General features: G+C 56.7%; 1 protein-coding gene across 8 annotated transcripts; it reads right to left on the minus strand.

The window, feature by feature from the left end:
* Positions 1 to 151: 151 nt before the first annotated feature.
* Positions 152 to 25,515, minus strand: VILL (villin like). 8 transcript variants are annotated; one of them, XM_027522724.1, is made up of 21 exons: positions 25,394 to 25,515; positions 20,051 to 20,117; positions 15,891 to 15,957; positions 15,694 to 15,768; positions 15,179 to 15,384; positions 13,840 to 13,948; positions 12,542 to 12,652; positions 12,039 to 12,238; positions 11,602 to 11,680; positions 11,411 to 11,509; positions 10,673 to 10,811; positions 10,423 to 10,523; positions 8,393 to 8,530; positions 8,130 to 8,288; positions 7,414 to 7,593; positions 6,730 to 6,875; positions 5,647 to 5,791; positions 1,582 to 1,767; positions 1,343 to 1,414; positions 667 to 942; positions 152 to 423 (listed from the first exon to the last, which is right to left on the minus strand). In XM_027522724.1, exons 1-21 carry the CDS (start codon positions 25,401 to 25,403, stop codon positions 310 to 312), a joined length of 2,679 nt encoding a protein of 892 aa, XP_027378525.1. In that variant the 5' UTR covers positions 25,404 to 25,515; the 3' UTR covers positions 152 to 309. The 8 variants fall into 8 exon arrangements, with proteins under 8 accessions (XP_027378525.1, XP_027378529.1, XP_027378530.1 ...); XM_027522728.1 differs by lacking the exon at positions 25,394 to 25,515 and adding an exon at positions 20,501 to 20,979; XM_027522729.1 differs by lacking the exons at positions 20,051 to 20,117; positions 25,394 to 25,515 and adding exons at positions 20,118 to 20,183; positions 20,501 to 20,979.
* Between the last annotated feature and the right edge of the window lie 58 nt (positions 25,516 to 25,573).

Genomic DNA, 25,573 nt, shown 5'->3' on the forward strand with positions numbered 1-25,573 from the left:
GACCAGCACGGGACACACCCACTCAAGGTGGAGGGCATGGAGGGCTCAGGCTTTGGAATGTCACAGCCCCCCTTGCCCCCCCAGTCCCAGAGGCCCACTCTCCTAAGAGGTGGACCTGAGTGACCCAACCCTGAAAGCTGACTCACCACACCTTGTCAGAGCCACTGGCTTTTATTTTAGGGACCAGGAGTCTCCAAGGAGGGAGTGCCAGGAGGACCTCCTCAGGCTCTGGTATTTGTACGGAGGTGCCCGCAGGCGGGTGCCCACGCCTGGACCATCTGGGTGGCACTGGCAGGGCAGGGCCTGGGTTCAGAAGAAGCCAAGCTGCTGCTTCTCCTGCTGCTGCCTCCACTTGGCCATGCTGTAGAACTCCTCCTTGGACTTCCCAAAGATATCTTGGAAATCAGAGTCTGAGAGATAGGCCTGAGGCAGGGTGGGGGCAGGAGAGAGTGGGTGCAGAGGCAGGGTGTCCCACAACCCTGTCCCACCCACCCAGAGGTGCCATCCTCTCCCACGTCTCTCTGCCCATCACCCCATCTGGAACACTCGTCTCCCAGGGCAGCTGCCCATGGCCCACCACCTGTGGGTCACGCCCTGGGTGCCTGCAGCTCAGCTTTCCCTGCACGAGTGTGGGGACTGGGAGCGGCAGGGGTTCTAAGCACCCACCTCCTTGTGGGCCGGGTCCACGCCCTCCGGCAGGTCCTCGGCAGCCTGGTGCCTCAGCTGTTCCCGGGGCAGGCCCCCACTGCCCAGGGATTGGGGGCTGCTCTGGTAGCTGCTGCTGCTGGCGCTGCTGACGGTGCTCCGGCTGCCGGTGCCTGCGCGGGGGCCCAGCTCCAGCTCACTCTCTGAGATGTCCTCGGAGCTCTTGAGGGCCCGCAGGGCCAACGGGCCTGCCCTGTCATTGCCTGGCCATCTGGACAGCCGGAAGTTGACGATCTCCTGCCAGGAGAGGGGCCTCAGGCTCAGGAAGCTGGGGGATGGGCTCCCTCAGGAGGCTGCACTGAGCCCCCTGGTCCTCTTGCCCCCAATGCCACTCCTGCCCCTTCCGGCGCCTGGCTCCTTCCCTGCTCATTCTGGCCTCTGGGCCATGCCAGCCCAGACCCATGAGTGTGTGTGTGCGTTAGTTGCTCAGCTGGGTCCAACTCTTTTTTGACCCCATGGACTGTAGCCCACCAGGCTCCTCTGTCCATGGGGATTCTCCAGGCAAGATTACTGGAGTGGGTTGCCATGCCCTCCTCCAGGGCATCTTCCCAACCCAGGGATTGAACCCAGGTCTCCTGCATTGCAGGCAGATTCTTCACTATCTGAGCCACCAGGGAAGGGGGCCCCTAATACTCACGGCTGTTATCTCAGAGATGGTAGAAACTGCTCCCGGGTCACCCGCCACCACCTCCTCGTAGGACTGGGTGTTCTAGGGGCAAGAATCAGGATGGGAGCTTGATGGAGGGGCAACAAAGGGATCAGGTTCCCTCCACAGACCGGAGGTCCCTGGGCAGGGTGATGGCTCCCCCTCAGTATACCAGGGCGGCCCCCTCCTGTGGATTAGGGTGGGGATGGGGGAGTCCAGGTGTCACTCACACTCCATTTGTAGGGGTCCCAGGTGCAGAACCATCCAATGAAGGTGGGAGGCTCGTGGCCCTGCTTGACCAGCACAATGGGTGTGGCCAGGCTCCTCCCTGCCGGGTGGGTCTTCAGGTACTCCTGGCCCCAGGCCACAGCCTCCTGCTTCCACTCGCTGGCAGCTGCCCCCAACCACAGGAAGATCTGGGCCACAGAGGGGGCCTGGCCTTGGGTGGGTGGAGCTGACCTCTTCCCTCCCAGCCCTGTCCAACAGGTGGTCTCAGAGCCCCCCACACATATCCCAGCCAACCAGACCCACCCAGCAGGCTGGCCACACACCCGCACACCCGGAAACATGCCAGGAGGTTCGCAGGCATGCATGTGTGTAGTCAATCCACACATATTTACTGAGTACCAATGGTGTGCCAGGCACTATCTCGGGATGAGGGACTCAACCATGGAAAACACATAGACAAAATCCCTGCCCTTGCAGAGCTTTCGTTTGCTGGGGGAAGCACAAAAATAAGTAAATTATGTAGAATATCAGATGGAGAAAAACAAGGCAGGGAAAGAAGAGTGGTGGTCGTGGTGGTGAAGTGGTAGATACCGTCATTTGAGTCAGGGAAAGCCTTACTGAAAAGACGACATTTGAGTCAAGATCTGAGGGAGTGGGGCTGGGGGATGCTCTGAGCAGAGGAGACACACAGCGCAAAGGCCCTGAGTGTGCCGGCGTGCTCAAGGAGCAGCCAGGAGGGCGTGGGGGCTGGAGCAGAGTGAGAGAGAGGCAGAACCAGGGCTGCTGGGCACAGGGCTTTGCTTGTGCTCTGAGTGGGATGGGAGCCCAAAGGCCTCCCTGCCATACTCACATGGCGTCCCAGACACACACACAAACAGCCACAGCTACACAGACACAACTGTCCCTCACCACTCAGCCAGAAGGCAAATCACGGCCACACACAATCACCCACACACAGACACAGCTGATCCACAGTCACACTGGATCGCACAGCCTGGAAAACATTATCTTGAAACGCCACTGCATCCGGCCACACTGAAACATGATTGCACAGTCGCATGAATACATTCACTCAGGCACCCATACCGTCAGCCAGTGTCACAGCCTCTTGCACAGCATCATTGCTCCTGGCTGGTCTGGCCACTTACAGCCAGTTCCTTGACCACACAGCCATCACACACAGCTGCATGAACACAGGCAAATGCACGCACACCGACAGATGACGATGAAAACACAGCCATACAAAAATCTATGGGGTGCAGTCAAAGCAGTCCTTGGGGGGAAATTCATGGTGATACAGGCCAGCCTCAAGAAAACTAGAAAAATCTCGAATAAACAACCTATTATCTACAAATATTAGGTAAAGAGAACAAAATTAGATAAAAAGAACAAAATCTAAAGTCAGCACCAGCAAGGAAATAATGAAGATCAGAGAGGAAATAAATGGAGATCAAATGCAGGTACATGAAGACACCACACACACACATATATACACACATACAATCACTTTATGGCCACTACACATACACACACACATACACACACACACAATCACTTTATGGACACCACACACATACACACACAATCACTTTATGGACACCACACACACACACATACACACACACACACAATCACTTTATGGACACCACACACATATACACATCAGTTCAGTTCAGTTCAGTTGCTCAGTCGTGTCTGACTCTTTGCGACCCCATGAATCACAGAACGCCAGGCCTCCCTGTCCATCACCAAGTCCTGAAGTTCATTCAAACTCACTTCCATCAAGTCCGTGATGCCATCTAGCCATCTCATCCTCTGTCATCCCCTTCTCCTCCTGCCCCCAATCCCTCCCAGCATCAGAGTCTTTTCCAATGAGTGGCCAAAGTATTGGAGTTTCAGCTTCAGCATCGGTCCTTCCAATGAACACCCAGGACTGATCTCCTGTAGGATGGACTGGTTGGATCTCCTTGCAGTCCAAGGGACTCTCAAGAGTCTTCTCCAACACCACAGTTCAAAAGCATCAATTCTTCCATGCTCAGCCTTCTTCACAGTCCAACTCTCACATCCATACATGATTACTCGAAAAACCATAGCCGTGACTAGATGGACCTTTGTTGGCAAAGTAATATCTCTGCTTTTCAATATGCTATCTAGGTTGGTCATAACTTTCCTTCCAAGGAGTAAGCGTCTTTTAAATTTCATGGCTGCAGTCACCATCTGCAGTGATTCTGGAGCCCCCCAAAATAAAGTCTGACACTGTTTCCCCTGTTTCCCCATCTATTTCCCATGAAGTGATGGGACCAGATGCCATAATCTTCGTTTTCTGAATGTTGAGTTTTAAGCCAACTCTTTCACTCTCCACTTTCACTTTCATCAAGAGGCTTTTGAGTTCCTCTTCACTTTCTGCCATAAGGGTGGTGTCATCTGCATATCTGAGATTATTGATATTTCGCTAGAGTCGGACACGACTGAGCAACTTCACTTTCACTTTTCACTTTCATGCATTGGAGAAGCAAATGGCAACCCACTCCAGTGTTCTTGCCTGGAGAATCCCAGGGATGGGGGAGCCTGGTGGGCTGCCGTCTATGGGGTTGCACAGAGTCGGACATGACTGAAGCGACTTAGTAGCAGCAGCATTGATATTTCTCTCGGCAATCTTGATTCCAGCTTGTGCTTCTTCCAGCCCAGCGTTTCTCATGATGTACTCTGCATATAAGTTAAATAAGCAGGGTGACAATATACAGCCTTGATGTACTCTTTTTCCTATTTGGAACCAGTCTGTTGTTCCATGTCCAGTTCTAACTCTTGCTTCCTGACCTGCATATAGGTTTCTCAAGAGGCAGGTCAGGTGGTCTGGTATTCCCATCTCTTTCAGAATTTTCCACAGTTTATTGCGATCCACACAGTCAAAGGCTTTGGCATAGTCAATAAAGCAGAAATAGATGTTTTTCTGGAACTCTCTTGCTTTTTCGATGATCCAGCAGATGTTGGCAATTTGATCTCTGGTTCCTCTGCCTTTTCTAAAACCAGCTTGAACATCTGGAAGTTCACGGCTCATGTATTGCTGAAGCCTGGCTTGGAGAATTTTGAGCATTACTTTACTAGCGTGTGAGATAAGTGCAATTGTGCGGTAGTTTGAGCATTCTTTGGCATTGCATTTCTTTGGGATTGGAATGAAAACTGACCTTTTCCAGTCCTGTGGCCACTGCTGAGTTTTCCAAATTTGCTGGCATATTGAGTGCAGCATTTTCACAGCATCATCTTTCAGGATTTGAAAGAGCTCAACTGGAATTCCATCACCTCCACTAGCTTTGTTTGTAGTGATGCTTTCTAAGGCCTACTTGACTTCACATTCCAGGATGTCTGGCTCTAGGTGAGTGATCACACCATTGTGATTATCTGGGTCATGAAGCTCTTTTTTGTACAGTTCTTCTGTGTATTCTTGCCATCTCTTCATATACACATAGACAATCACATTATGGCCACTACACACACACACACACACACACACACACAATCACTTTATGGACACCACACACATATACATATACACATAGACAATCACTTTATGGCCACTACACACACACACACACACACACACATAATCACTTTATGGACACCACACACATATACACACAGACAATCACTTTATGGCCAATACACACATACATATACACACGCAGTCACTTTATGGCCACTACACACACATATGTATACACACACGCAGTCACTTTACGGACACCCACTCAGCACTGACACGTCAGCCACAGGCACTTGGTCGCCTGGGCTTCCGCGGTCAGAAGGCACACAGGTACACTGCACCCAACTCCAGCGCATGTGAGCCCTAGACACACAGCCACAGCCTCCCACAGGCTCCCCGCGTCTCATCCATAGCCACAGGATCACAGTCCTCAGGGTCTCAGGGTCTCAGGGTCACAGGCAGTCACTCACCCGCAGCCTTATATGCAGTCACGTGGCTAGATACTCGAAGCCACACACACTCTCCCCAGTTAGACAGGCGCAGGCCCATCCCATTCACACCCCACCCGGGCACCAGGTGACCGCACCTCCTGCCAGGCGTCCAGCAGCATGACGTCATACTTGTCCAGGTCCTCTTGGCTGAAGAACACTACTTCTGTGAGGACCAGGGGGCCCGCCTGGCAGGAGCACTCAAACAGTCGTGGCTGAAAGTCGCACACATCCTCGGGGGGCCTGGCCAGCATGGCACAAGGCTGTGAGGGGCGCAGAGAGCCCTGGGCCTCTGGCAGCCTGGGCCAAGCCAGCCCTCCGCACAGCACCCCTCCACCACCCCTCCGGGGCTGGAACACAACGCCTCCTAGGGCAGGACGCGCTGGCCCTCCTCTGAGCTCCCCGATCCCAGGGTCTACTCCCAAAACGCCTGCCCTCCTCCAGGCCTCCATGTGTCAGTGGAGAAAGCTAGGTGATCTGTCTACCCACAGGCAGCCGAAGCACAAGCTGCCCCGTGAACTTCCCGGGGAAGGAGCACCGGGAAGGAGGGGGGAGCCGGCTGAGTATGGAGGTAGGGAGGGCAGGGAGGGCCCAGGGGAAGTCCTGCTCCCCCCGGAGGGAGAAGCCGCTGGCCCCACCCCGGGCTGGGAGCTCAGGAGCTGCGCCTCAGGCCGAAGGTGGGAGGAGTAGGAGGAGGGAAGCCAGACTGAGAGAAGGGACCGCAGAATGTAGGCGCTCAGGAGACAGTGGGGGGAATAGCCAGGTCCCGCACACACAGAGAGACCAGCACTCTGCTTCCAGAGCCCCGAGAGACCTCTGCCTTTCCTTATCCATTTACACACGACACGCACACTATTCTGGCACACTGCACACACGCTGTTTCCCCACATGTCCCATTACCCTGGGGACACCACCTCTGGGAAGTGCGGGGTTGGGGGACGGCGCTTTTGCCCTCGGGCCCTCTGCGTCCTGGATGGTCCAGGACGGGACCGTGCAGGGAGTACATTTCTCCAGCAGAGGGCGCCACTGCATCGCTCTCCCCAGCATCTTCCCGCTACAAGTCAGTGATGGGGAGAAGAGAGGGGTGGGCTCCTGGGCTCTGTCTAGTTCCCTGTGTGATTCGTAACTAATCACCCACCCTCTTGGGCCTCAGTTTCCTCCCCTCTTCCCAGCCTTGTCACCTCTTGTTGCTGCGGTAGGGCGCCCGGCCCCCCAGAGCCTCCCAGAAGTTGGGAGGCTCCTGACCCTCCAGCACTATCTCCATATCCTCCCTGCAGATGATGGTGACCACCGTCCGCGCCATCTCACGCTGGTCACCGCTGCAGCCCTGCAAGGCAGGAAGCTGGGTCAGGCCCTGCAGCGGGAGAGGGCCTCACCTCTAGCCCCTCAGCCCCCGCTAATGGGGGCCTGGGAGCAGGAGTCACGTGGGGCCTGGGCTCGCGGCCCAGCGTGAACAAGCGTCTCCCTTCCTCCCTGCCCCGCCCCCGCCCGCCCCCGGCTTCTGTCTCCTCAGGCGATCAAGGTCACAGGGACCCTCTCCAGGTCGGAGCACAGGATGGAGACCTCTAGACTTGCAGATCATTCAGGTTTTACGCTGAAGATCAGCTGAAGATCCCCAAGACACTTGGGGAGGGACCTGGTCCCTGAACGAGGCCGGAAGGAGAGGAGGTGGCCCCGGCCTGGCGTGGCTCTGACCTGTGGACGCCCCTGTCCACCTGTCACGTTATAACTTCCCCCAGGTTCCAGAAAGCACAGGTGGCTCTCCGCCGCCTCCCTCCTGGCCTGTCTGAGGCTGGGCTTGCAGTCAGCCTCTGCTGAGGAGTGGACTTCCCTGGCCTGGTGCCCCTGCCCCGGGCGTGGGCTACCTTTCCAAACCAGAGGTAGCAGAGGTTGGCTGTCACCAGCAGGAAGACGTCGCTGGAGTTGAGGGCTGAGGCGCGGGCTGGCACCTCCATGGTCCGGGTGTTGTAGCTGTCGGTGCCTTGGATGTGGAAGAGGCTCACGGCGGGTGCTGGCTGCCCCTTCCTGCTGTGCCTGGGGTGCCCCTATGAGAGGACTGGGCCTCAGGCTGAGGTAAGGGGTCCTGGGCTGCCCCCTCTCCCAGGGCGGGGGCTGTACTGCATCAGCACCCAGGGCCCCCTCTTAAAGCTACCTCTATTTTCTGTTCTCTGTGAGTGTGTAGTGGGAAAAGCCCCTTAATCTGGAATAGGGCACTAGGCCCTTTCTAAATGGATCCCTCACCCCATCTCGGAGGGGTCAGAGCAAGGGTCCCCCAGGCTTTAAAGGTGGAGAGTGGAGAGCAGCTGGGTCTGTGTGTGACCCCAGACAAGGCCCCGGCTCCCCTTCTGTTCAGCTTCCTCACTGCGCCCCTGTTCTGTGGTTGGCTCTGGGGATGGGGGAGGAAACTGGGGCAGGCCGGGGTCACCCTCGGAGCGCCTGGGCCTCAGAGAAACACCAGGAAGCTGAGGGGCGGTAGGCTGGCCCCTGGCCTGCAGAGAAGGTGCTCAGCCTGGGCATGGAAAGGCCACAGGCACACCGAGGACTGGGGAAGCCGTGGCGGCGGCAGCAAGGTGAGCCCTACCTGGAAGATCACGAGCTGGCCCTGGAAGATGGCGAGGAAGTGGGGGGGCTCGCTGCCCATGGTCACGTGCTCCTGCACCAGGGCTCCACGGTACCACAGGTCCAGCTCCTCGGCATTGCCCCTCAGGGCGCTGATCTCATGTGCCGTGGCCTGGAGGCCCTGTGGGCGGGAGCGGTGAGGGCCCGCGCAGGTCACAGGCCCCGTCCTTGGCTCCTCCGCTTCAGGGCTTGAGGGTGCCCGCCACCCGACTCAGGCCGGCGCACCTGCCACAGGTACAGGACGTGCTGGACGAAGCCCATCCTCCGGTAGGTGTACAGGACAAGGTAGCAGCTGTCAGCGCACAACTGTCCGTGGCGCTTGGGGTCCACAGGCTGCCTGTGTGAATCCTGGATACACCATATCTGGGGAACAGGGGACCGACAGGCACGGGTGGTGCCTCCACCTAAACCAGCCCACCCACCTGTCCAGCCAGGAAGCTCTCCGCAGCCAGAGGCCGGCCGCACCTGTGCAGGCAAGGGGCTCCCTCCGAGGTGTGCACCCACCCCAGGCTCTGTGCTCCCCCCACAGACCCCTGGGGCCTACATCTGCGCCAGGCTGCTCGCAGCCAGGACTCTGAGTTGGTGTGGAGCACCTGCAACAAACAAGTAGGGAGGACTCCAGAGGCTGCCCCAGCTGCTTCAGGCCACCCCAGCCTGAGCCCACCAGCCACAGCCGAGCAAGGGCCAGACAGGTTCTGCACTGCTGATCGCTGCTCAGGCCAGGGGAGCAGAAGCTGGGTGGAAGCAAGGCCCAGGGTTCTTGGAAAATTTTCCTTTTCTCAAGTGTCATTTAGAAAAGCAAAGCCTGTTCAAAGACTGAAAAGGAAACAGTCTGTCACACTTAGCATGATTTCTTTTTCCTGTGGGGAGCCAAGCCAGGGAGATCCTGGTCGAATCCTGGTCACCCACATGGGCAGTGAGTCCATGCTGAGATTCACCTGTAAAGTGAATCTGTAAAGTGTAAATCTTTTTCCACCTGTAAAGTGGGGGTAACAGTGCTCACTTTGATGTAGTAAGAAATAATATCGGGGCATCCTGAGGCCTGATAGCAGTCTCTGGAAAAGACCAGAGCACCCAGCATCCTGCTTCTTGCAGAAGAGGCTGACTCCCGTCCCATGCCTCCAGGAGCTGCACTCACCTGGCAGCCAGGCCTCCTGGCTTGAGTCCTCCCCTTGGCTGCCTGTTCCCCCACTGCTGGGGTGGGTGGGTCCCGTCCCTGCCTTGGTACTTGGGGTCTGGGCTACAGACCCCTCCTTCCTGCCTTCCTTGCCCTTATCTCCATTTTCCGCTGGTCTCTGCCTGGGTACCCCACCTCTCCCTGATTCCCTTTCTCCTCTCCTGGGCCTTCAGCCCTCCCGCCCTGCCCTACCCCCTCCTCCCTCTAGCTTCTGTCTTCTCCCTCCTCCCTCAGTCTCTCCCTGTCCTCCAACCTCTCATCCTCTCTCCCTGCTCCCCGTCCTCCTATTCTCAGCCTCCTCCCCGCTCATTGCCACTGTCCATCCATATCAGGGCAAAAGTTGGAGGGAACCTTGGAGAAACTGTATTTTCTCTGACCTTGGCCGACCTTGAGAACTAGCACCCCTCAAACAGGCCCACTGTCCTGTTCCCATCATCCCACAGCACCCGCACACCAGCCTGGGGGCCAGGTGGACCACAGATTTAGCCCCATTTTAAAGACTTTAAAAAATGAGCCTTCTAAACAACTGAGTCCTGAAGACATTAAGGGCCCTGACCAGGGGTGACCCAGTAAGTCAAGAGGCAACCCTGCCCTATACAGAGCCTGGAAGTAGCCCCCAAACCCTGCATCTCCCAGGACGTCTGTCTGAGCCCAGACAGGGAGCTGACAGGGTGTGACTGTGTTGAAGGTTGGGTGTGGGGGTGTGATCATGTGTGATGTAGAGTTTGTACAGCTACATGTTTGCAACTGTGTACCTAGCTGTGAATAAGTACAGTGACAAAGGTGTATGTGTCTATAATATAATAGGTATGGTTGTGTCAAACATACGACAAAAAGGCACAATTAATTGTCCAGATGTTACTGTGCTGAGTGCCATGTTACCAGCAAGTGGCCACTGTGTGAGACAATACTATCACACACAGTATGAGCTGGCTCAGGGGCGGTGTGGGTACGTGTACACATGCCCCCGAGGGTCCCTGATTGTGTGCAGACGTGCACCAGGGCATACCTGCGACACTTTAGCAGCCACATGGTTCACCTGAAGACATCTTCACCCAGCCAAGCCAGTGCCCCTCACCTGCACGCTCCCAGAAGCGTCGTCCACCATCCTGAGCTGGGCGGCTAGCTCAGGCTGGCTGTGCAGCTTGCCCACGTCTAGCTTCACCTGAAACAGTTTACCTGAGGGTGGGACAGAGGGTGTCTTGCCCCGCCCATCACACAAAAAGCTCCCTCCAGCCACACCCCTCACTCTTCTCGGGGATATTCTGGGCCCTGCCCGCCCACTGCAGCTCGGATCCCCGCCCCGCTCTCTGGCCACGCCCTCTCACCCATCCCACTAAGGTTCTTGTTCTTGCGCTGCTGCCCAGACCACGATCGGAAGAGCTGCTTGAACCCGGCCGACTCGGCGCCGTCGTCCATCACCTCCACGCTGGTGTAGCTCGGGTAGCCCTTGGCCTGGATGAAGTTCTGGGGCGGGAGTTGGGTGAGGCGTGTGGCCCAGGGGCCCACTGCTCCACTCTACCCCGCGGGAGCTGCGGGGCCAGCTGTGCACTGAGCAGCATTAATTAACTGAGCTCGTGACCCGTATAAGGAGCTGGCTCTGACACTACCGATTTCTCCGAGGTCCCCAAGGACACGCAGGTTCCCCTTACTTCGGGCCTCCGGAAGGGCGGGCTATGACCACCCCTCAGACCCCAGGCAGAACCCTGCCTCCCTTCCTGGAAAAGGAAGGTGGGCCCAGTGCTGGAAAATCCTCAGACCTCAAGGTAAGACTGTACCCCAGGTACCACAAGCCTGTGGTACCCTAGAGAGAGGCCGTGTGTTCCCCTGGGATCTGTGGTCAGAGTGTGTCTCCTCCCTCAGATAGGGCAGTGGGTCTCCAGGCTCGGACCCCGGGACCGGGTTATATTCTCCTCCATCAGACAGGGCTCCAAGGGCACGAGGTATCCCCCTCCTGGCTCCAGGGCAGGACTACCCCTCCCTTTAGACCCCAGAACACAGATGTCCCCCATCCTCAGACCCCAGGGTGGCACAACGACCCTCTGAGACAGGGCCCCCAGCCTCACCAGAGCCCTCCTGAAGGCAGCCCCTCTCTCCTGGAGGCTGGCCCGGCGTCCCTGCCACACGTAGATCTTGAAGCCACCCTGATCCAGGATGTAGCAGTTCTGGGATCAGAAGTGGGGCTGGTCAGTATGTGGTCCGGAGTGGGCTGGAGTTATGGAGTGGATGGGGATGGCTGGGACCAAGCCTGCCTCACCTCCTCCTGAAGCAGGTCTTGGGTCAATGGGCAGGTCGACAACTCTTGGACCACCAGATCCTTGCTCTTCTGGCAGACTCTAGGGGACAGGCATGCAGATGTGGGCAGTTCAGCCCCTTCCTGGCCTGGTTCCACTCCAGCTGCCACCGCCCCTCCTGCCTCCAGAAGCAGAAGGCTTGGGGGCTGGGTTCTTCGCAGCCTTGCTATGAAGCCTTGGGCAGTGCCCTGGCCTTTTCAGGGCCCCAGTCGCCTTGTCTGTACAATGAGTTTCTCAGGAAGGCAGCCATGCTAGAGTACAGGCTGAGGCCAAGGTGCCTTATGGCCTGCTCCAGACAGCCAGGAGCCTTTCCTAGAGGCCTTCCTAGAGGCACCACGTGACTGCGGTAATGATGGACACACCCACCCTTGGGACACGCCCACTCCCAAGGCCTGCTCACTGGTAGAGGTGGACATTGGCCTTCTGCAGCTGATTCATCCTCTTGCTGGGCATGGCGGCGTGCAGGCTGCCCACTCTGCGGCCCAGCACAGCTTCCATGATCTCCATGAGGTCAGTGGCTTCAGCCTCATCATCCACCACGCTGACCTGTGCACGACCGCCACGCTCCCTGTCCCGGAGGCTGTGGGTCAGGAACAGGCCCTGCGGGACCAGAGCTGGAAGTCAGGGCCTCCCCAGCATGCCCTCTTCACCTCTCAGACATTCCAGCCCAGACCCTTCCTGTTATTGCTCAGCTCCCAGAGGTGGGGGGCCTGGGGAGGTACCTCCTGATCCTGGTATCCAGGGGTACCCCCAGTGTGGAATCTGGACTCAGCTTGTAGGTACTGCTCAGCTTCTTGGGCGGAGAGCCATGCCCACTTCTTGGGGTGGCTGGAGGATGGGCCCATGGAGGACCATCCCTCCCCCCAAGCCCTGCAGCCCTTTGTTCCTGGGGCAGACACTGACCCGCGCCTTCCTGGCCGCGCTGGCCTTGGGCCCATTCCACTGGATCATCATCCTCCCCAGGTCCAGCAGGAAGACATCACTATTGTTGAAGCTGTGCCAGGAGAGCTCCACCTGCGAGGGCCAGGGTCAGGGAGAGACGGGGGGTCATACTACCTGGACCCTGGGAAGGCCCACAGCCAGCCCCTGCCCACGTGAGCATAGCTCAGGTGTGTCACTTGTGTGCAGCAAGCTGCATGTATGAGTGTGGTGTGGTGTGTGCGGTGTATGTGTGAGCTGTGTGTAGGCACGCATCGGTGTAAGCACATGAGACCTCAAGGGTCACTGTGTGGGTGTGGCTGGGTGCGTCTCTGGGTGTCTGTGACTCCAATATGCTTCCTTTCACAGGGTGTCCGTGACTGAATCTGGCACTTCTTGGCGCGTGTCCACAGCAGTGCGTGTGTACGTGGACACATGGATACAAGTGGGGCTCACGCATCTGCTTCTCCATGTGTGTAGCTGTGTGTGCTCCTGGGTGACAGTGCATGTGTGCCTGTGTAGGAGACAGTGTGTGATCTGGGGCTGAGGGCAATTATCACCCCAACAGAGGCACTTTTGAGAGGAAAAGTGGGGGCTCTGAATAATTATGGCAGGCTAACAGGCAAAACCTCGGGCTGCATGGTGGCCCTGCATGAGCCAGATGTTTGGTCACTGAATCAATGGGTGACACTGCATGAGCTGGGCGGGACTGTGTGTGCATCCCAGAACTGTGTCGAAAGTAATGTGCACAATTCGGGGCAGGTGTCAGACTCCTGACTGTTCACTACACTGGATGGCAGGAGACCATCTTGTTCTCACAAGATTAGTATTTTCCATCAATATCCTGACAGGAGTAAGGAGCATTCAGGTCTAATTTGCACAAAGGCTCTCAATAGGCCCAGTGGCTCTGGGGTAGCAGTGGGAGAGGCTGTGTGTGCCTATGGGTGGCAATGACAATGTGTATGAGAGTGTGGGGCCGTGCACCTCCCCAGATCATCCTTTCTCTCATGGTGCTGCTTACCGGGGCCACCCAGGTGCATCATCTCATCCGCCTCCCTGTCCTAGGTCTTAATGTGCTCCGGGACAGACGAGGAAACCAAGGGTCAGAGGAGACACGGCAGAGGTGGGGCTGGAAGCTGGGCTCTGCCTTCTCTCTCCTCATCAGGATAGGCCGACCGCCCACATTCCCCTCACTGTCCCCACCACCCTCCACACCTCCCGACACTCCAGGACATGCAGTCCAGCTGAGTCCAAGGTCAGGCGGCATCCCTCGCAGCTCTCACCTCGGTGGCCGACACGTGCTTCCCCCCTCGGATGCGCAGCAGTCGCTGGATATTGTACACGTTGGTCTCCACATGCTTGAGGGCAGAGGCCAGGCCTCCCTTCCTGTAGCTGAGGAGAGCACAGGGTCCCACGTGAGACCACAGACTGCCACTCGGGCAGTGAGTGCAGACACAAACATGGGCACGTGCACATGTGGGGACACACATGTGCCTAACATGTATGTGCAAGTAGATATGAACACGTGTGTGCAAGCATATGGGGGCAGGACTGTGCATGTGCTTATCCGTGTATAGATATGTAGACACATGCATGTGCATATCCATGTATGCATGTGGGTATGTGTATCTATATCCTTGTGAGTATAGATGTGTATGCATGGAATTCACATAACTGTGTATGTGTGTGTAGGTGGACATGAATACTCACTGATGTGTGCCCACCGGTAGGTGGACATATATGGGCTGGCATGTTTTCTGCATGTGCATGTATACATGTGTGCATGCATTTATGTACACACTATTTACATGTATTTGGTTCAACAGAATGATTGAATACTGGCAGTTTCCTATGGTTCAATGCATTTGGTAATTAAAAACATGTTTGAAGCAATTTACAACAAAAGACATATTTATCCTGGGCATGGTAACACAAAAGCGAACTCAAAACAAAACTGGGATCCACTCCTGGGTATACACCCAAGAGAAATGAAAAACAAATGTCCACACAAAGATTTATGTACAGTACTAGATGTGAGTAAACTTACTGCAGTAATCACTTCACAATACCTGCAAGTAAAACCATTGTGCTGTACGCCTTACACTGATAGAGTCCTGTATATCTCAGTAAAAATGGGGGCAAAAACTAGCCCAAAACTGTATGCCAATGTTCACAACAGTATTACCTGTAACAGCTAAAAAGTAGAAACAAGCCAAATATCCATTAAGTGGTGAAAACAAATAAAATGTGGTATAAGCACACACGGCATTGTCTAATTCTATTTAAGTAAAATGTCCAGAAGAGAGAAATCTAAACGGATGGAGGGAAGGGAGTATGGGAGGAAGTGGGGATGATGCTAAAGGGTAGGGGTATTCTTTGGGGGGTGACGAAAACGTTCTAAAACTGTGGTGATGGATCACATAAGTCTGTGGATATACTATAAATACTGAATTGTGTATTTTATATGGGTAGGTTGTATGGTATGATTTCTATATATTAAAAAAAAAAACACACAAAACAACTCCAACACACCCCACACGCTGTGATGAGGAAGCCAGTTGCCCCAGCTGCCAGCCACCGCACAGCTTCTGGCCCTATCAGCCCCCTGCCGGTCTCACTCACATGATTCCCGAGCGGAAGTAGCTTCGAAAACAAGCGGACTCGTGGCCTTGCACCTCGCGGTGCTGCACGGTGGCGCCGCCCAGCGCCTCCTTCAGATGCTGCAGGAAGGAGCCCGGCGCGCCCTGCGCCCCCGGTGCCGCCATCTTGCCGACCCAGTAGTGCAGGTCTTTGGGCACGCCCGGTGTGGCCTTCAGGCTCTGGGGGACCTAGGGCCCAAGAGTTTGTGTGTGTGTGGTAGGGGGCTGGGGTCCCAGGGGGGGGGGCTGGGGCCCAAGGTGGAGGAGGTAGCAAGGGCTTTGGGGAGACTGGTCAGGTGCTTCCGCAGCTAAGAGAGGGAGAATGCGGAGGGGAGGGTAAAAAGCCTCAAGGGCAGCAGCAGCCTCCTTGTGGGATGCGATTCTTGGGCTCCCAGCCTGCCTCTTCCCAGGGTGGAGCTTAATCTGCATCATCAGAGCCCCCAGTGGGCTGTGCCCCTCCCCCCGCCCAGTCCCCCAAAAGGCTCCTCAAGTGCTCACGTGCAGAACGACATAGCAGTGCTTCTCGAAGAAGTTCCCGTAAGCCGGCTCGGGGACCGGCACCATCTGCAGGTTCTGGGAGAGGAGGGTGCCTCCTGAGGACTCAGGAGAGCAACCATGACCCTCTGGGGTGGGAGAAGCCTAGTCTCAGAGACCCGAACACTCTCCCAGTTCTTCTGTTTGGTCGTACTGCTCACCTCAATGATCCATATGTGGAGGTCCCTGTGACTCTCAATGTCAGGGAGGCCCCTCCTGGTGTCCATCCTAGATCAGGAGGGAGGGAGAGAGGAAACACAAGCCGGAGTCCTTAGGCTCAGGTTGCCCCCTTGCCCCCGGTCCTCTGGGCTCCAAGCAGGAGCTCTCCTCACCGACAGCTCTCCAAAGCCCCTTCGTCAGGGCCTGTGCCCCTTATGACGAGGGCTGCATAAACACAAGTGCCAGAAAACCAGGACAGGTACTGCAGATGTCAGCACAGAGGCTTTGCAAACAGGGACCTAGCTTGTGGTCTGCGTTTGTGCTCTTGAAAAAAGGCTGAGCTTGGTAGACAACAGTAGGCTTTGAGTCTATGGACCACCTTTGCCAGACAGAGTTCAAAACAGACAGATGTAGGATCTGCAGCCAGAGACAGGCACTGTGGATGGTGATAGGCTTGCAGAGGGCGAGGGCTCTGCTCAGTAACAACAGGTGCTGCAGGCAGGGACAGGCTCTGCCAACAGGGACACGGCTCTTGAAGTAAGACAGAATCCTGTAGGCAAGATAGGCTCTGCACACAGGGCAAATAATGCAAGGTCTTTCAGACTGCTGCAAGGTGGCCGTGCAAAGAGACACAGCACCTGCAGAGAAAAGGCTCTGTGTACAAGCACAGGCTCTGCAAACAGGGACAGCTTCCTGAGACCCAAGAAAGGGATGGAACAGGCACAGGTTCTCCTGACAAAGATGAGTTCTGTTGACAGACACCACCTTTGAAAGGACGACCTGTGTGAAGAGACACAGACAGTACCTGGGGAAATTCAGACAGGCTGGGCAAACAAGCAAAGGCTGTGAATGCTGAGAAAGGCTCTGCGAACAGTCCTGGGTTCTGCTGGTATGGAGGAGCTTTTCAGAAATGGGAAAGGCTTTGCAAATCTTTGTGGGTGGGGATGAACTCTTAAGACAGGGACTTTTTGCAGAACGGACAGACTCTGCAGATATGAACAGGCACACAGATAGGCAAGGCTCTGCAAACAGGCACAGAGTTACCAGTCAGAGATGTGCTTCTCAGACAGAGGCAACTCTGAAACAGGCCAAAGTTCTCTAGGCGTGGTCAGGCTTAGTATGCAGGGACAGCCACGGGAAACAGCCTCAAATCCTGCACACGGGGAGATGGAAACAGGCTGGGCAAGCAGTCATGAGCTCTGCTGAGAGACTTAGGCTCTGTGAAAAGACACAGGCTCTGTAGACAAGGCCCCTAGAGACAGAGTCTTGGCAAACAGGAGAGGTCTTGTAAGCCCACACAGGCTCTGCAAACAGACGGCCTCTGTTAACAGTGACATCTTTAGAAAGGGCAGGATATGCTGAAAGGAGCCAGCTGGGAAATCAGCTCTGTGGGCCAGCACAGATGCTCCAGACGGGGACAAGATATTGAAACAGGGCTGGGTTCTGTAGAGAGCCCAGGTTCTGCAAACAGGGTCAGGCTTTAGAAAAGGATGAGTTCTAGAAACAGATAAAGACTCCATGAATAGGAACAGGTCCTGTTAAAAAGTACACATGCAATTATTAGGAATAGACCGTGCAGACTGACATGGGCTCTGCCAACAGGGATAGGCTCTACAGAAAGACAGAGGTGCTCACAGACACAGCGACCCCTGGTGGTGAGAACTCTTTGTAGGAGTAAAGCCTGCAGACAGAGTTTCTATCCAGGCAAGTTCAGATAGGCCGTGCAAATAGGCAAAGGCCCTGAAAAACACCCCAGACTGTACAAACAGGGCTCAGGTTCTGCAGACAGAACCTGGCTCTGAAAGAGGAAAAGACTCTGCGAGCAGGACACAATCTAGAGACAGAGATACTTCCTGCCAAGGGAACAGGTTCTGCTGACTCGGACAGGTGCGGAAAACAGACAAATCTTTGAAAACAAGGATAGTGTCTTTAGGCAGAAAGAAATGTCCCAGCCAAGCATGTAAGACCAGCTCTGTAGACAGAGAGGTTTGCATGCAGGGCAGCTTTTGCAATTAAAAAAAAAAAAAATAAGTATCTTACCCATGAGGAAAGAGGGACAGACTGTTTAAAAAGACTCAGATTCTCCAAACAGGCTTAGGACAGAAAGAGGTTTGGCAGGGTAGATGAAGATTCTGCAAACCCAGGACAGACTCTGAACATACAGCCTGACTGTGAAGAAGGTGACAGACACTGCGGCAAGTAATAGGCTTAGCCAACACAAGCAGCTTGGGTAAATCAGGCCAAAACACTCTCACATTCTTGATACACAGCTGAACGCTTACAAACAAGCGATGCAAACAGACTGCAGACAGCCATTGGCTCTCCAAACAGCATCTTTGTTGTGCTCCATGGTTCCAAGTGGCACAGGAGAGAGGAGTGGAATGAGAAGGATCTGGGGATGAAGGGAGCTCTGGATTTTGTTGCCTGTCTGCAGGTGACTCTCAACGACCCCGGGCTTCCCTGCACCCCTCCTTCAGAAGCCCCTGCCTGAGATTTGGTCATTGCTTCACTGGTGGAAGTTCTTTTGACCTGTAAATCCCACCACCTGCAACTTTTCCTCCTTGCTGCTGCTTTGCCTCATAGATCCAGAAGTCCCTTCTTACTGAACTTCTCCCCTCTAGTGGTCCTGGTGTGGTGTTCACTCCTCTCCCTTCCTCTCCCTGCTCACCTCCAGCGTGTTATATCCCAGGAGGAACAGCCTTGACTCTGCATGACCAGGGGAAAGGAAGTGGCAGGGGATACAGAGTTACAGAATCAGAGGCATAGTGTGATGGGGGCCACCGAGAGCAGCCCACATTCCTTAGGTCTTTATCCAGGCCGGGCCCAGGCCCTGGTGAACTCACACCGGGAAACACCCAACCCTCTCAAAGAGGGCCAAGGCAGCTATGGATGTGTGTGGGGTGGGGAGGGGTGGGGGAGGGAGCTACCCAGGGGAACCGGGGGGGGGGGGGGGGAGGGGGGAGGGGGTTCTCGTGGGGCTAGAGCTGCCTCCTCATCCCGAGTTGGAGTCCCCGAGTGCTCATGGCCTGGTCTCCCTCACTAGAGTACAGGGTTCCGGGGCCAGGGGCTTCTCTTCTTATTTACTGCTGGCTCCCACTGCCTGACACCCTAAAGGTCCGCTGGCCCGTGACTGCGGAGGGGAAAGTGGATGGAGTCACCGTGCTCTCTCACTGCACCCGGAACTGCTGTGGCAGTGCCATGAGCGACGGCAGACGTGGTGACCGTGTGATGGTGGTCTCAGGCAAAGGGAAACACGCAGTGAGGTCAAGGGACAGGCATAGTGACGTTCGGCGGTGACGGGCGGCAGCAGTGACTACTGACAGCGACCAGGGCACGGGCAGGCAGTGACGAGAGGTACTGCCAGGAGCTGCAGCTGGGAAGCAGTGACAGAGGGACAGGAAGCCTGGCTGGCTCAGCAGAGGGGTCACCAGGGCTCCCTGTGGGGAGAAAGTGGGGACTGGGCTGGCTTTACCGTGGAGGGACAGCATTACCCTCGAGGGGCTCGCAGGGTGCTCTGATATCTAGTGCTAGCCTGGGGAGTCACACTCTCAGGCTCCGGGGCCTGAGGCCTCATCCCATGTCACCTGTCTTCCACGTGCTGGGGGGTGGGAAAGGGGTGCTGGGGGTGGGGAAGGGGTGCTGGGGGTGGGGAAGGGGTGCAAAAAGGGTGGGGCCCTCCCCCCGCCAGCACCCTCCTCTTCTTCCCCCAGGCGGTCCCTTCCTCCCTAGAGTGCCCCTTCTGATCCACAGGCTCTTGCACCCAAGCATGTCCCCTCTTCCCCTTCCGTCACCCGCCCTGAGTGGGGACACATCCCCCCACTCGGTGCCCTCTCCTGCTGGAAGCCCCTTTCTCTTCCCTGGGGGCTCACTCTGTCCCCCCACAGCCCCCTTTCTCTCTCAGATGCCCAGTTCCTCCTCTGACTTGCTCTTCTCTCCTGCTGCCCCCTCCTTCCCTGAGTGCCCCCACCATCCCCCACGCATCCTCTCTCCCCAGCGCCCCTTCTCTCGTGACTCCCCCGCCCCACTGTGCATTCTTCTCCCTCCAGACGCCCCTATCGGTCCCCTGGGTTCTCCTCCGGTTCAGGTGCCCCCTTCTCTCCCTGGGGCCCCCTCCCTTCCCGGGGTCTCTTCATCCCCCCCTTCCCCCTCCCCCCGTCTTTACCTAGAGCCTCCTCTGGCTCTGCTGCCCCTTGTCTCCCCGGGGTGTGAACTTCCTCCTCCTGAGGTACCTGTGAAGGGGCGGGCTCCGAGGTCACTTTGCCTGACTTCCAGGAAGCGAGGAGGGGCGCTGCCTGCTGGAGTGGGAGGAGGGGGGATGGCCCGGGGCCCCCAGGGTATGGACTCTGGGAGACAGACACCCCTATCCCGTAGAAAATCCGCCACTTTCTCTCCCCACCCCCACCCCCGCCCCCAACCCCGCTCCACCCAGAGCTGCTCTGGTTGCAGCCTCCCGGCCCCCGCCAGTGTTCTCACCTGCTGGCTGGCTCCGCTGCCTCCCCAGCTCTGTCAGGCCCCTGGGCAACCCTGGGCCCAGTGACCCCACGTGGTACGCTCCTGATTCGGAGCAGCCCTCCCACCCTGGCCCCGGGAGTCTCTTCCCCACCCAGCCTACCTGCTGGAAACTGCTCCTGCCTTCACCCTGCCTGTGGGCAGTGCTGGGCTTGGCATGGGGCCGGCTCTGCCCATTGCCACTGTAACTCAATCCCTGTCCCCGCCTGGCCCAGCAGAACATACCTCAGCGCTTGGCGGGCGCTGGCATTTATGCTGAGTCAGTCACTTAGTCACTCAACAAATATTGACCCAGCTCTCTGAGAGGGGCCAGCCCTGTCCCCAGGGCCACAGCTGGACTGGTGGGCAGAGAAAGCAGGGGGTGGAGGCCTGGGCTGTGCTGAGATGTAGGCTGTGGAAGCCACTGTGACTTCCCTTCTGACAGCCCTTGATCCCTGACCTCCAGGAGGCCAGGCCACCCCAGGAAACTTTAGGAGGAAGCAAGACCAAGGCTATTTATTGCAGGATGGGTTAGCAATCTGGCTCTGTGAGACCCAGGCCACTTCAGAAGGTGGAGGAAGGGGGCCAGGGCTCCCTCCTGCACCTCCACTATCCTTCACAGCCTAAGTTGGGCTCACTGCCCGGCACAGCCTTCCCCAGGGAGCCCTGATACCCATCGTGGGAGAGGCCAGTCCAGCCCTTGCTAGGGCTGCCCCTTCCTTTCCTTCCTGATTGTGGGATGGGGGAGGAGCTGGAAATAGAGCCTTCCAGAAACTCCAGGGTCACCATGGCCTCAGTCCCAGCCACGTGCAGCCAGTGTGGACTCCCCTTCCAATGCAGAAACACTGCTGAAAGCTGCCACTGACCCCAAGACCCTTTCTCCACATTCAGCGCTCACTGCCACTGCTCCCTGTCACAAGTTGAGGCAACTCCAGGAAATCTAGGTCCAACTGTGCCTGGGAGGACGTACTGCCAGTGCGTGACTGTTTAACAGATAGAGTTACTGGGCCCCTGTGTATGAATGGAGGCCTGTGTCACAGGGCACTTGGCCAGTACCTGTGTGTATCTGACCTGTGTGTGGGAGAATGCCTTTTTAGCCTCCGTTCCCTTCTGGGACCTGTGCCTGCACAGTGCATGCCTGTGTGAGTGTGGCTCTGCCTACCTGAGCACCTGTTTCCTGGCTCCTTTTGTCCGGTGTCCAGCGAAATGCTGTGCACTCACTTCTCCCCATCTCATCTCAACTTCTCTGCTCATTCTGGTTGGTCTTTGTTCCTCATTCCCTGGAAATGTTTCTTTCCTAGGTGCCAGAGTCCGAAAGCTGGGGGTTGACTCCGTCTTCACCTTACCACCGCCCGCTACAGCCAGAGACTTGCTGACCACCCCTTCCCCTTGAATCAGCCCCCAGCCCAAGTTTTTTCCCCACTGCACTGGCTGCTCCACAGTCTCCTTTGGGGCCTTTCAGTGTCAGCAGGCGCAGAGCTCAGGCCTCCGCTCTTGTCATCTTTCTAGTTTCTTCCCAAGTTCCAGTCCCCAGGCTTTAAACACCATGGAAACGCCAGTGTCCCTTCTGACCCCGACTCCCACTATTCCCAACCTCCCTCAGCCTCCATCCATCTCCTTCATCTGGTCACGTTTCTTCTGGCATGTCTGCCTTCACGCTTGACATCCATGTCAGGCCTTGTTCAGATCTACCTCCTCACAGCCTCTGAAAAGGGCACAAACATCTAGCTGGTTGCTCCAGGCCCCAAACCTGGGAGCCATCCCAAGTTCCTTTTCTTCCCTCACACCCACCAGGCTGGCCAGTGGTTGGTTCATCTGGGCTCCTGGGCCTGGCTAGCCCGCTCTGGAAGGCAGCCTCTCACACTAGTTGGTACCATGAGCTCCTGCATCAGTCTGTCTGGCCCCTATGTCCATCTTCCCACCATAGCCAGAGAGATGGTTCAGCCATACATCAGATCATGCCACTCCCCTGCTTCAGATCTTCCACTGGCATCCCTAAAATAATATCCCCGGTTGCCTGTCCCTTTGGCTGCATCTCCTATCTCTCGCCCCAGTTCTATGTTCCAAACAGAATTCCTGTGTCTCTTAAGATGCGAACCTCATTCTAGGCTCTGGATCTTTGCACTTGTTTCTTTTGCCTATAGGCCTTTCTCCTTGATCTGCCCGTGGTTCCTTTTCCACATTCTGGACTCAACCAATATGACACCTCCTTCCATGCCTGTTGTAGGCAGGGTAGGACACCCAACCTGGCACCATGCAGCCTCAGCGGCTTAGTTGGGGGAGGCACAAGGACCTCTCCAAGACCCCTCCCTTTAGAAATTTCTGGGTCTCTGGGACCTAGAAGAACTTGGGTGGGCATAACTGCCCTACTCCAGTACAGCCTCCCCTGTAACCTGTGAGCCTGGGCCCAGAGAGATGGCAGTGGGCCCAGGGCCTGGCTGGGGCCTAGATGAGCAGCACTGTTTTGTGTCTGGGGTGGACAAGCTCCATGGGATCAGGCCCTTGACACACAGAGAGAACACCGAGGCCCTGAGCAGTGCTCACAGGCAGCTAGTATGCTACGAGGAGGCGGTACCGGCCTCTCTCTTCCTCCTGCTCAAGGAGGGGTCTCTGCCACCCTCTCCTCCTGTTCGGCCACCCTCCCACGCATCTGGGTTTGCAGTCTGAAGGACACTGAGCCTGGTTTGCCTTGGCCAGCACTGCTCTGGCCTTGACTGCCTCTGCTCTCGCCCTGCAGGGTCCGAGGGTTCTCAGCGGTATGCGGTGCTCCCGCCCCTCTCCCTGAGCTTATCTCGGAAGGCCCAGCCCGCCAGCTCTGCTTCAATGTTGACTTAGGCCTAGGGGCGGGGAAGGCGGCGATGGAGGCCGGCCCGCTCCAGGTTCGCCCCCCTAGGTTACCTGCTCTCTGGTTCCCCGCTCCTGGTCCTGGGGCCCCAGGCCTCATCTGAGTCCCTCCCACACAGATGCAAGATGTCACCTCTTCTGTGGACCAAGTCCCACGGAGGTGGGGTGGGGGGGCGGTGCGCCCCCGGAGAGCGTACGGTACCTACACCCAGGATGGGGCGGCCTAACTCGGGTCCTGGGTCCCACGGTCTGGACATGTCCGGTCCCACGCCCTTGAGGAGAGCAGCCTTGGGTCCACGTGGGGCCCCTCCTCCTGATCCCCGCCCCCCCAACCTGGCTGCAGGCCACGGAAGAGCAGTGACAGGGTCCCCGGCCACGGGGGCGCGCATGGTCGGAGCGCGACTCCCCGCGGGCGCCATGGGAACCTCCAGGGCCGGAGGAGATGGAGCTAGCCCTGTGCCCGCGGGGCCATCACTCCATCGGGCCGTGTGGAGGAGTGTCCAAGCCTGATGGCAGCCCAGAGAACAGGCCTAGGTTCCTGAGAACCAGAAGGGCTGCTGTCTTGCGTCTCAGCGGTGGGGGAAGTCTGGCCCTGCCCTGTGGGAGCACCCACGCCAGTTAGACATATGAGGGGCCGGGAAGGCGCCATCCCTCACCACTCCTCTGGCCAGGTGAGGTGTTGCTGGTGACCTGCCTGGCCCACTGCTCCGACGTGAAGTGGGGTAGCCACTCTGCTCCCCACCTCAGTATAAAAGCAGGGAGCTATCAACTAGGTGGGGCTCTTACTGGGGCTCCTTCCTCATCCCTGCCTTGGGAAAGGCTCCCAATGTATCGTGTTTTCTGTGTACTTTTCTTGGTTTCCTGAATTTTTTTTTTGGCAATGAACACACGCTTTATCTTTCAGATAGAACAATGCATTCCTCCTAAGCCCTGCCCATAGCTCGTCTGCCATACCTGGGTGTCAGGCCTGGAACAGTTTGGGGTGACTTTTCCTCCACAACTAGTTGGAGTGGGGGTTCTCAGTTCTGGTAGATGACCTTTGAGTCGTCTAGGCACTTAAAAACAGAATGTCCACCCTCAGAGACCGAGGTTTAAATGGTCTGGGGTGGACTTAAGGATCTGTATTTTTAAGGGCCCTCAGGTGATTCTAATGGGCAGCCAGAACAGGATCACTGAGCAAGGAGAGGGCACTGGGAAAAGAGCGGTGTGGAGTGGAACACCCAGAGCCCACGTAGCCTGCTCCTGAAGGCCTGAGGGTCTAGCGTGTTCCCCTTGCAAATCAGGCTGGTGGCCATGCCAGTTGGTGGCTCATGGGCCTTGAGCAGCCTGTTGATCCCCGGGCAGCCCTGGCACAGATGTGTGCCACTCCAACATCTCAGGTTACACAGACTGTGTGGCTAGCCTCCTATGCAACCCGGTGGCTAGACAGTCGGTAAGCCCAGCGACTGTCTTCTTTCCCAGCCACTCCTCCCCCACCCTCCTTGGCTTCTTGCCCTGGTCTTACGATAGAGAGGTGATAGGTGCTCAAATAAGAAAACATCAGCAGGTCAAGGCTCAGTATGCCAGGTCCCAAGCGAGTGACCTCGTGATGACCTGTTCCCTTCTTGCCTATTCAGGGGACCTGTGGACACTCCCTGGGACACCCCGGCTTCAGGGGCAGCCGCAGTTCTCAACCTTTTGTTTGCCTGTATGCAAAGGTGGGGGCGTGGGGACAATGCCAGAGAAGGCAAGGGGACACAGCCTAGGAATCCAGAACCAGGGAGGCAGCTGGGCTGTCCTGGCTGGCTAGGTGCTCTACAGTGGGGAGGGCACCTAGGGGCCTGGCACAGACTATCTGTGGGGGGTATGGGCTTGTCTCTGAGTAAACACGAAGTTTCCTGGGCTGACACACACACTGTGCCCTGGGTTTAGATGAACAGACATGCCTGGTAGAACCCTGTATTCCTGTGACAGGACTTCAAAGCATTGTCTCCCAGGCCTCGGTTTTCTCATCCACAGAATGAGGATAAGGCCTGTCTACTGAGACTGTTGACCCTAGTGTTTTTTTGCTATCTGAATTAGCTATCTTTATGAAGAGACAGTCCTGAGAGTGGCGAGGCTCTGCCCAGGGCTCTGCCTGTACTTCCTAGTGTGTGTGTGGAGGGGGTGAGGGGGCACCCTTGCAGCCCCTTACCTTCCTGCATAGAGGGGCTGGGTTGAGGGCCGTGTTTCCTGGATGTCCCAGTGAGAGAAACTGTCTTGGGTATCCTTATTCTCTTCCTGGTCCTTTGCCGTGCTTCACCTGGTCACCAGAGCATCTCAGCTAGGGTACGCAAGGGCTGTGGGTTTAGGTACCACAATGCCTGTGGCTCTG

This window comes from Bos indicus x Bos taurus, chromosome 22 (assembly GCF_003369695.1).
Source record: "Bos indicus x Bos taurus breed Angus x Brahman F1 hybrid chromosome 22, Bos_hybrid_MaternalHap_v2.0, whole genome shotgun sequence".
In the NCBI taxonomy this organism is placed as follows: Eukaryota; Metazoa; Chordata; class Mammalia; order Artiodactyla; family Bovidae; genus Bos; species Bos indicus x Bos taurus.

Bases quoted from the DNA above. Each gene is read 5' to 3' on its own strand.
- VILL (XM_027522724.1), bottom strand. The intron at 13,949-15,178 runs GTGAGTGAGACC...TGCTCTCCTCAG, and splicing joins TACTTCCGCTCGGGAATCAT to CTACAGGAAGGGAGGCCTGG. The intron at 8,531-10,422 runs GTGAGGGGCACT...CCTGTTCCCCAG, and splicing joins ACGCTTCTGGGAGCGTGCAG to ATATGGTGTATCCAGGATTC.